Here is a 12093-nt window from a genome sequence, read left to right on the forward strand (position 1 = left end):
TCGCACTGGAGTACGAGAACGTTGTATACAGAGTATGTTTAAACTGAACATGCGTCTGTTTATTTCGATGTCCTAAAACGTTTAAACTGTTTAAAGGAACTATAACATTATGAAACAACAATTCTGATTACAGAAACTCATTGGCTCAATCTTTCCACATCCGCCCCTCCTTCAGAACAGAAATTGAATGGCTTAAAATGTTGGGCCGGGGTAGGTGTACTCCTCTAATTTATAGTCCGAAATAGGGCATTTTTATCTTAATATTGTATTTTCCCCGATATTGACTAAGAATGTATAAACGGACGACTGACCCCCCCCCCCCCCCCCCCACTGAATCTGCAATTGAGTACATGCATTAATACCGTCTCCGTAGCCTATTGGTTAAGGCGTAGCCTATTGAAGTCGTAGTCGTGGGTTCATTCCATGGTCCATTTAGCTCGATCCCTTTGCCGCGTGATGCCTGCCTCTCGGTACTTTAAGGATGAAAGTGGTTTAGTGGTGTAGGTTTCTGCTTCTTACCCATGACTATGTGGGTTCGATCCCTACCAGGGCTACTATCTCATGGATGGCCTCTCAAAAATGACACAGTAACAGTTTCTAGCCAGGAAACGGACTAGAGAGTGATTTTATCAGCTAATCACCTTTAGCAAAATCGAGCTTGTTTATTTTAGTTAGATTTAACCAATGAAAGTTGTACCCCTTCATCGGTGCTTTGAAAAATAATTAAAGGACCCTGTTTGAAGCAAGTGCTTGCGCTTTCACGGGTAATCCTTGACCGAGTGGTCTTAAGGAATACATTCAGTGTTCTCTAACCTTAAAGTCGATTAAAATTTCAATATTATAACCAAGTACCACCAGGAAGTATCTTTGGAAAATGCAAAATTAAGCAAACAGTTTGATTTTTTAGATTTATTAGTGAAATATATGCATTTTGATAAAACAGTTTTCTGAAAAGGAATAATAAAACTACACATCTGACGCAGTTGTGTGGCAGAAATGCCGTTTTGACTATACCAGATCTAGGTGAAGAGACGCATGCCATCAGAGACCGGTAGAGGAGCAAGCGCCCGAGAGAGTGAGAGAACATTCAGACTTCCGCCGTGCTCCATGCAAGATACATGCAGAAGCTGCTGTGCTGAAGAACATCATCTTGAGTCCTGTGGGGCTTATGTAAGTAGTAGTTCTTACAACAGTTGTATATAATAAAACTGCTTTAGATTACACACAAGTTGAAAATGCCGATGGTATACGCGAAATCAGGTAACAACTAACATCTTGCATTTGTTATTTTCTTGAATATTCTATCAATAGAGGAATTTCCGATTACGCAATAATCGGAAGTCGGCCATCTTGGAGGCACTTGCGCAATAACGCTTCCGCATAGATACAGTACAGTGCACAAATACAATACCACAGCTGTCAATTGGTAAACATCCTACGGCAAAATGGTGATTAAATGTGCTGTTTTGGGCTGTTCAAATAGGAAAGATCGTGAAAAGGACTTTAAATACTATAGATTGCCTGCAATTGTCAGCAATCAGGGTGAAGAGTGTGAGAAACTGTCTAGCGAGCGGAGACGTGAATGGTTGGCTAACATGAACCAGTGTTTTAAAAACAAAAACTTGGATAACGTGAGGATTTGTTCAGAGCATTTTGTCAGTGGTATGTACAGAAAATAATTATTGTAAGAATCTTATCAGATAAACGTTTTTAATGACTGTATTACTAGATTGTTTTCAAACTAAAATGAAGCTTCACTAGCCAACCAAAATTATTGTTTTACACAGAAGCATACCAGAAATCCATTAGATTTATCCGAAAGAAATTCTATTTATGTTATTTATTTTTTCTAATTGAAGGAAAGAAGGCAGATCTGTATGACAGAACCAACCCAGACTGGTGTCCCACTCTGTGGCTTGGAGGATCCAACCCTGAACCAGTTGTCTCAACACCACTGCACAGTGCCACACCACATGTAGATAGGTATAAGCGAGTCCAGGAGAGGTCTAAGCGTAAACGCCTTGAGCTAATACAGAACGATGAAGAAAGCACGTTTGAATCAAGTGATTCAGGATGTGAAGGTGTTGCTTCTCAAACAGACATGGATGGTATCTTCATTAATTCAATGGACAGTGAAATTCGAAGATTGCGCGAAGAGAACTTAAAGTTGAAAAAGGACAATGTTGTTTGTTTGTCAAAGGAAGACTTTGAAGGCAATTGCGAGAAAGTGAAGCATCTTACAGGACTATCCACATTTGCCTTACTGATGACACTGTTTAGTTACCTAGAACCACATTTACAGCCTTCAGGTGTGCTTGACCAGTTTAGAATGATGATTTTAACACTAATGAGACTAAGACTTAATTTGTCTGTGTTATTTTTATCATATGAGTTTGGAATTTCTCAGTCATCTGTTTCCAGGATATTCAGCAGTGTTATTGACACAATGTTTGCTAGAATGAAACCATTCATACACTGGCCTGAAAGAGAAACACTGCAAAAAACAATGCCAATGCAGTTTAGAAAACATTTTGGCAAGCGGTGTTGTGTCATAATAGACTGTTTCGAGGTTTTCATCGAAAGGCCGTCCAACCTAAAAGCCCGCGCCGAGACCTGGTCATCGTACAAACACCACAACACTATCAAATTTCTAATTGGGATTACTCCCCAAGGAACAGTGTCCTTTATATCTAGAGGTTGGGGTGGTAGAGTGAGTGACAAATATATCACAGAACATTCCGGCTTTTTAAATAATATAGTTCCAGGTGATTTGATATTGGCAGACAGGGGATTTGACATTCGTGACAGTGTGGGCACTTTATGTGCACAGGTTAATATTCCTGCATTCACCAAAGGACGCAATCAGCTTTCACCAACAGATGTAGAGACCACAAGGAACATAGCAAACGTTCGCATTCATGTTGAACGTGTTATTGGAACTGTGCGGCAGAAATACTCATTTCTTAACGGAACTATTCCAATCCGCTTCCTAATGACAAAAGACAGCGATTTTACAGTGATTGACAAAATTGCTCATGTTTGCTGTTCACTTGTGAATTTGAATGATTCCGTTGTAGATTTTAATTAAGTGTTTCATCTTTGTTTAGTTTCTGTACATACATAATGTTATTAACGTTATTATATTGCCCACTGTTTGGGTAGTTATTCTACACATGCTTTCTGATATAAAAACTACTGATATGCATATGTTCAGCTTTTGTTTTTTTCCCAATTCTGTACTCACCATGAGGTGACCATTAACCATGAGGTTACCATTGACCATGAGGTGATCATTGACATTTAGGTGACCTTTAACCATCGGGTAATCATTGACCATTTGGTAACCATAGACTTAATGACTATGAGGTGACTATTGACTGTGAGGTAACCATTGACCATGAGGAGACCATTAACCATGAGGTAACCATTGACCATGAGGTGATCAATGACCTTTAGGTGACCTTTAACCATGAGGTAATTATTGACCATTAAGTAACCATTGACTATGAGATGACCATTGACCGTGAGGAGACCATTATGCAGTTACCATTAACTATGAGGTGACCATTGACCATAAGGTTACCATCAACCATAATAGTGACCATTAACAAGTAATGAGTACGGTATGCGTGTTTGGTTAGACCCGCTATTAAAAGCATCTCATTTAAATCCATTGGATTTAGCAAGAACAACATAAACAACTGGCTTAGTTATCATTTATAGGCAGTCTAGAAAAATAGAAATAAAGTAAACATATATTTACATGAATACAACAAGTTCTTATTATGTAAGTTAAAGTCACAATTAGAATTATAATAATATGTACATGTAGTGTTCAATACAAGTCAAAAGTACATAGTCCCTTCTAATTCTATGGTCTGTTTTAATTTAACCGCTTTCGTTTGAAACATGGTAACTTTCTGCAATCGGGACAATACCATTTACCCTTTGGGGCATTTTCAATGTTAACACATCTATAGTGAAACCACTCTATCTCACAGGCTTCATTGTCACACCCAATCATTTTTCCATGTTCCACTTGGCCACAATAGCAATAGACTTCTTCCGTGTTGTCTTGTTTGTCTGTGCATTTTTTCAAAGGCAGACTGTTCTGACTGGCAGTGATATTTTCTACAGACTGAAGTATTCCGACTGAATTTGCTGTTGGCAACCTAGTGTAAAATTTTCCAACAAGTTCTGGAAGAACTGCAGCATACATGATGTCTTTTGCACTGGCACAAATCTTGTCCCACAATTCGATGTTGAACATGATAGCTTCTACATGCAGGTCGTTTGCTGTCCACACAACAAAGTATCCTACTTCATGTTTTGTAACACCAAGTTGTGTTTGGACTTGATATTGATACTTGTGTTCCGGTTTGAGTTCAAGCTCGCCATCTCTTCTCTGTAAGCAGTCAACAGTGTCCTCATTAATATCTTCGTAGCGAGCATTGAATGGGCACTTAACCTCAACACATGCCGGTCCACAGCAGTCACAAATAAATATTCCATCAGGTGAAGCACCAATGAATGGAACATCCTGGCTGATTACAAATCCACTGTTCTGTAGCCTTAAATTAATTAGCAATTATATGATGACATGTATATATCCCAACTTTTTTTTAACCCAGCAGCTGTAATACTGTGGAAATCTCCAACTGGTGATTTCTCCAACTTCTGTGTTCTCCAACTTCTGTATTCTCCAATTGGTGAATTTTATCAATAGAAATTGACTGTGGAATTCTCCAATTGGAAATTTCTCCAATTGGAGAACCGTTTTTACAAAATCATAATTTTTGATTTTTTTTTAGATTTTAATAAAGTTAACAACTCTAGTACTCAAAACATAAATAGAAATGTAATTTTCTGTTCCAAATTGTAATATTTGATTTTTTTCAAATTGCTGATTTTTCCCCCCGTTTCGGCTCATATGGAAAATTCTCCAATTGGAGTTTGCCAAAACCCCGCGGGGGACCTAAAATCCAATTGGTGGCCAACGGGAGAAATCAATTTTGGAATTAAAATTTTCATATTTCTTAAAACTTTTTTTTGAATTTTACTTAAAATATTTCTAATTTAATGGACAAACTTTCTATGTGTCGCTTTTGAAGTTGATATCTAAGATAATAAAAAAACTAAGTTTGCAAGTAAACCGGATTTGCAAACTTATACCGGATGCTGTTAAGGAAGATTTAACACAGCCACCAATAATCACAATATGACCAAGTATTTAACTTTATGCAAACCGACTCATTCGTCTATATCTTGCCAGAGATGACTCAGTAGTTACGACTGGATTAACTAGGAAGTGTTTGTATTCTGTTTAATGCCGGCCAGTTCACGCTCCAATTGAATGATGTACATATTACCTATGAAATGTAAGTATTTACTTATTTGTTAAGATATATCAAAGTAATGCTATGTTGGTAGTTCAATTCCGTTAATATGGAAACTGTTACCAAATGTATAATTTGTATCTTCTTATAAACCCCTGGTGTCCGTTATGAAATTGGACAAATGCACAATAAATAATGGCTGCACAAGTCAAACATTCCTTAGCGCTTTGTAAAATATATGTAAGTCTAAGCTAATTATGGAAAGACAGAGGGCTCACATTTTTTAAACTGTGTGTTAATAATTTTAAAGCTGCACTCTCACAGATTGAACGTTTTGACAACATTTTTATTTTTCCTCTTGGAACGAGCCATTTTTGCGAAAAAACATAGAAACCAGTTGACTGCTGACAAAAATAGGTGGCAGATTTTTAATAAGTTCAAAAAATATTTGTTTGTGCATTTTTCATAAACCGTTAGTAACGGTTTAAGCCATAAAACATTTAATTTTCGAACGGAAATATGAAAATCTACGATCTGATTTATTGTCAGCAATCTTAAATCATTGGTTTGCAGAAATTTATGCAAAACTCTGCCCTATCAAAGACAAAAAGTTGTATATATGTTATATCTGCAGCTTAATTTATTACCGCTGGAGGATATTTCTTTGTGCAAAAACAGTGTTTTCAGCCTCTGAAAACTTTAATGCTAAATTGTTTGATGTAACAACTTAATAGAACATTTCTAAACACATTTTAGAGAATCGTTATACCTCGTAGTTGCAAACGTTAATCTATATACATTTTGTAGTTGAAATCCATTTCCTGATTTGGGAAACTTTATTTGGACTTCCTGTTATTTCCTTGTTTTAATTATGTTATCTAAAATGACTGTATGTTGCAATTTCAATTCATGTGAGTAATATTCAATTGGAAGTTTGCTTTGTAGGACCTTATTATTCCCAGATCATATTCTTCACAGACCTGCGAAAAAGTAGGATTTTATTTTTTCACAGTTTTAAACGGTGACATATATGATTGACCAAATGGTGGTAAACGAGGGAATCATATTCTTCACAGATATTGTCAATTACATTATGGTTTAAAAAATTGATAATAAGAATGCTATAATAAAAAATAACACTACTACTCCTACTACCACTACCACTGCCACTACTACTACAACAACTGATACTACTACTACTACTTCTACTACTACCACCACCACCACCACCACCACCACATTAATGAACAACTTAAGTTCTAGTTGAAACAATTACCTTCTCTACGCCATTTAATAACAAAATGTTACGCCAACACAATTCACAACCAATGCCATCTACCACTACTACGCATACACCTACTACTACGGTGACAGCAAGAACTAATCCGTACTATTCCTACTTGTTCCACCAATACCCGTACAGCAACAACATAAAATAGCAAGAACAACAAAGTCAAGAAACTATCTATATTCCATACGCCACTGCGCCGACAACTGCAGCCAAGTAGAGAATTAACAACAACAACAACAACAAAAACGAAAACAACATCAACGTAATCAACGATTCTTTTATAACTAGAATATAAGCGCATACATGTATATCAACAAAATATATCTGCAATACTGACAATAGCAATCTGTGACAAATGTGACTCAGTTGTAAAAATTGCTTTTTTGTTAAAAAAAAATCATGATGTTTCAGTCCGCTTGTTTATTCTGCTTGTGAAATATGAATCAGCATCATCGACACTACAACCACAAAATAATCACCATTACCAACACCACCACCAGACATCTTAATGACTACTATCACACACCACCACCATAAACATTTATCAGCTTTACCAACACCACCACCAGAAATATGAATCAGTAATATCAACACCATTACCAGAAATATGAATCAGTGTTTTCAACAACACCACCGGAATCATGAATCAGTGTTATTAACACCACCACCAGATATGTGAATCAGTATTATCAACAACACCACCAGAAATATTAATCAGCATTACCAACACCACCACCAGAAATATGAATCAGCATTACTAACGTCACCACCAAAAATATAAATCAGCATTTCCGATATTACCACCAGAAATATTAATCAGAATTACCAACACCACCATCAGAAATATGAATCAGTGTTATCAACAACACCACCAGCAATATGAAAAAGTATTATCAACACCACCACCAGAAATATTATTCAGCATTACCAACACCACCACCAGAAATATGAAGCAGTATAATCAACACCACCACAAGATATATTATTCAGCATTACCAACACCACCACCAGAAATATTATTCAGTTTAATCAACACCAACTCCAGACACTTTAATGACCATTATCAACACCACCACCAGATATGTGAATCAGTATTATCAACAACACCACCAGAAATATTAATCAGCATATCCAACACAACCACCAGAAATATGAATCAGCAATACCAACACCACCATCAGAAATATGAATCAGCATTACCAACACCACCACCAGAAATTTAAATCAGAATTACTAACGCCACCACCAGAAATATTAATCAGCATTACTAACGCCACACCTAGAAATATAATTCAGCATTACAAACACCAACACCAGAAATATGAATCAGCATTACTAACGTCACCCCCAGAAATATTAATCAGCATTACCAACATCACCACCAGAAATATGAATCACCATTACCAACACCACCACCAGAAATATTAATCAGCATTCATGACATAACCACCAGAAATAATAATCAGTATTACCAACACCACCATCAGAAATATGAATCAGTGTTATCAACAACACCACCAGCAATATGAAAAAGTATAATCAACCTCACCACCAGAAATATTAATCATCATAATATACACCACCACCAGAAATATGAAACACCATTACCAACACCACCACCAGAAATGTGAATCACCATTACCAACACCAACACCAGAAATATGAATCACCATTACCAACACTAACACCAGGAATATGAATCAGTATGATCAACTTAACCACAAGAAATATTATTCAGCATTACCAACACCACCACCAGAAATATTATTCAGTTTAATCAACACCAACTCCAGGAGCATTAATCACCATTACCAACACCATTACCAGAAATATGAATCAGTGTTATCAACACCACCACCAGCTATGTTAATCACAATTATCAACACCACCACCAGAAATATACATCAGTATTATCAACACCACCACCATAAATATTTATCAGAATTATCAACACCACTACCAGAAATATGAATCAATGTTATCAACACCACCACCAGAAATATGAAAAAGTATAATCAACACCACCACCAGAAATATGAATAACCATTACCAACACCACCACCAGAAATATGAATTACCATTATCAACACCATCACCAGAAATATAAATAACCATTATCAACACCAGAAATATAAATCGATGTTAGCAACACCACCACCAGAAATATGAATCAGTATAATCAACACCACCACCAGAAATATGTGTTTGTATTATCAACACCACCACCAGAAATATGAATCAGTGTTATCAACACCACCACTAGAAACATTAATCAGCTTAATCAACACCATCACCAGAACTGTGAATCACCATTAACATTACCAACACCACCACCAGAAATATGAATCACCATTACCAACACCACCACCAGAAATATGAATCAGCATTATCAACACCAACACCAGAATCATGAATTAGTGTTATCAACACCATAACCAGAAATATGATTCAGCGTTATCAACACCACCACCAGAATTATGAATCAGTGTTATCAACACCCAAACCAGAAATATGAATCACCGTTATCAACACCATAACCAGAAATATGAATCAGCGTTATCAACACCATAACCAGAAATATGAATCAATTTTATCAACACCACCACAAGAAATATGAATCAGTATAATCAACACCACCACTAGAAATATTTATCAGTATAATCAACACCACCACCAGAAATATGAATCAGTATTATCAACACCACCACCAGAAATATTATTCAGCATTACCAACACCACCACCAGAAATATAAATCAGCATTATCAACACCAACACCAGACATATTAATCACCTTTATCAACACCACCACCAGACACATTTATCACAATTATCAAAACAATCAACAGAAATATTCAGCATTACCAACACCAACACCAGAAATATAAATCAGCATTATCAACACCAACATCAGACATATTATTCACCTTTATCAACACCACCACCAGACACATTTATCACAATTATCAAAACAATCAACAGAAATATTCAGCATTACCAACACCACCACCAGAAATATGAATCAGCATTATCAACACCAACATCAGACATATTATTCACCTTTATCAACACCACCACCAGACACATTTATCACAATTTTCAAAACTATCAACCGAAACATTAATCACCTTTATCAACACAACCACGAGACATATTAAGCAGCAATATAAACCACAACACCAGAAATATTAATATCGTTTATCATCACCTCCACCAGAAATATCCAGCAAAGGCAACACCTACACGAATAATATTCATGCTTATTAGCAATAACACCAGAAGAAATATAGATAATAATTATCAAGACCACCACCAGAAATTTAAGTCAGCATTACTAACACCACCATAAGAAATACGACTCAGCATTACCAACACGCCAAACACACATATTAATTACTATTACCGACACCACCACAAGAAATACCAATTATGAAAAACTATTAGCAACACCACAACCAGAAAAAAATCATTAATATTAGCAACACCACAATCTGAAATATTCCTTAGTCAACATCACCACCATAAATATTTAATAATATTAGCAACTATACCGACATAAACAATAATCATCATTATTAATAACATAACCATTAATTATTCTGGAGGTGGTGTTGATTATGTAAATTAATATGTTTGAAGGTAGTGTTGATAATGTTTATAAATGAGTCTTTAGGTGGTGTTGATGATGTTTATTAATATGAGTCTTTAGGTAGTGTTGATAATGTTTATTAATGAGTCTTTAGGTGGTGTTGATAATGTTTATAAATGAGTCTTTAGGTGGTGTTGATAATGTTTATAAATGAGTCTTTAGGTGGTGTTGATAATGTTTATAAATGAGTCTTTAGGTGGTGTTGATAATGTTTATAAATGAGTCTTTAGGTGGTGTTGATAATGTTTATAAATGAGTCTTTAGGTGGTGTTGATAATCTTTATTAATGAGTCTTTAGGTGGTGTTGATAATGTTTATTAATATGTCTTTAGGTAGTGTTGATAATGTTTTTAAATGAGTCTTTAGGTGGTGTTGATAATGTTTATTAATGAGTCTTTAGGTGGTGTTGATAATGTTTATAAATGTGTCTTTATGTAGTGTTGATAATGTTTATTAATGAGTCTTTAGGTGGTGTTGATAATGTTTATAAATGAGTCTTTAGGTAGTGTTGATAATGTTTATTAATGAGTCTTTAGGTGGTGTTGATAATGTTTATAAAAGAGTCTTTAGGTAGTGTTGATAATGTTTATTAATGAGTCTTTAGGTGGTGTTGATAATGTTTATAAATGAGTCTTTAGGTAGTGTTGATAATGTTTATAAATGAGTCTTTAGGTGGTGTTGATAATCTTTATCAATGAGTCTTTAGGTAGTGTTGATAATGTTTATTAATGAGTCTTTAGGTGGTGTTGATAATGTTTATAAAAGAGTCTTTAGGTAGTGTTGATAATGTTTATAAATGAGTCTTTAGGTGGTGTTGATAATGTTTATAAATGAGTCTTTAGGTGGTGTTGATAATGTTTATTAATGAGTCTTTAGGTGGTGTTGATAATGTTTATTAACATTTCTGGTGGTGTTGACAATGTTTATTTAATTGTCTGGATGTGGTGTTGATAATGTTTTTCGTATTAATATGTCTGGTGGTGTTGACATTGTTTATTAATATGTCTGTAGGTGGTGTTGATAATGTTTATTAATATGTCTGGTGTTGTTGATAATGCTTGTTGATAAATTTGGTGGTGGTGTTGATAAGGTTTATAAATATATTTGGTGGTGCTGTTGATAATGTTCATAAATATGTCTGGAGTAGGTGTTGATAATGTATATTAATATGTCTGGAGGTGTTTCTGATCATGATTGTTGATATATCTAGTGGTGTTGATAGTGTTTATTAATATGTCTGGAGGTGGTGTTGATAGTGTTTATTAACATGTCTGGAGGTGGTGTTGATTATGTTTATTAACATGTCTAGAGGTGGTGTTGATAATGTTTATAAATATGTCTGGAGGTGGTGTTGATAAAGTTTATTAATAAGTCTGGAGTAAGTGTTGATAGTGTTTATTTTTATGTCTGGCGGTGATGTTGACAATGTGCATTAATATGTCTAACAATTCTGTTTTATAAACCATTATGGGGACCTCGGGATTTGATTCATCGTTGTTAACGTCATCGTTGTTAACGTCCAAACACATATTCCTCTGTAAGTTTCACAGACACACTTATGATCTGTAGTATTCCTTACCAGAGTTGAGACAACAGTTTCAGTTGTAATTGTTTTATATAATATATGGAAACATCGTCAAATAGTTCACATTTAAAAGTTAACAACGATGTCGTTAATCCCGTTGTTAACTTTAACAAAGTTTCTAACAATCGGGCCAATTATTTGAGACTCTATCATAATTGTATACTCACTTTGATTTTTTAACTAAATCATATAAACATAAGTTCATGCAATTAGCTTATATATATTGTCATACAT

General features: G+C 35.1%; 2 protein-coding genes across 5 annotated transcripts in view; both read left to right on the plus strand.

Annotated features, from left to right (window-relative positions):
• The first annotated feature begins 869 nt into the window (after nt 1–869).
• The window catches only part of LOC128240500 (uncharacterized), a 62907-nt gene continuing 51683 nt past the window's right edge, over nt 870–12093 (plus strand). For 3 of the 4 annotated variants that reach the window (XM_052957154.1, XM_052957169.1, XM_052957177.1), the window contains exon 1: nt 870–1170. The gene's annotated coding sequence lies outside the window, so the exon portion shown is untranslated. Of the gene's footprint in view, nt 1171–5268; nt 5379–12093 lie in introns of those variants that run through there. The other variant, XM_052957161.1, reaches the window with a different exon arrangement.
• Nucleotides 1189–3194, plus strand: LOC128240525 (uncharacterized). The gene is made up of 2 exons (XM_052957188.1): nt 1189–1662; nt 1860–3194. The coding sequence occupies exons 1-2, from the start codon at nt 1446–1448 to the stop codon at nt 3086–3088; spliced, it is 1446 nt and encodes a 481-aa protein (XP_052813148.1). The 5' UTR covers nt 1189–1445; the 3' UTR covers nt 3089–3194.

Source organism: Mya arenaria, chromosome 1, assembly GCF_026914265.1.
Source record: "Mya arenaria isolate MELC-2E11 chromosome 1, ASM2691426v1".
Taxonomy (NCBI): domain Eukaryota; kingdom Metazoa; phylum Mollusca; class Bivalvia; order Myida; family Myidae; genus Mya; species Mya arenaria.

Coding starts and splice junctions, on each gene's coding strand:
- LOC128240525 (XM_052957188.1), top strand. CDS start 1,446: ATGGTGATTAAATGTGCTGTTTTGGGCTGTTCAAATAGGAAAGATCGT. Junction 1,663..1,859: donor TTCAGAGCATTTTGTCAGTG/GTATGTACAGAA, acceptor TTCTAATTGAAG/GAAAGAAGGCAGATCTGTAT.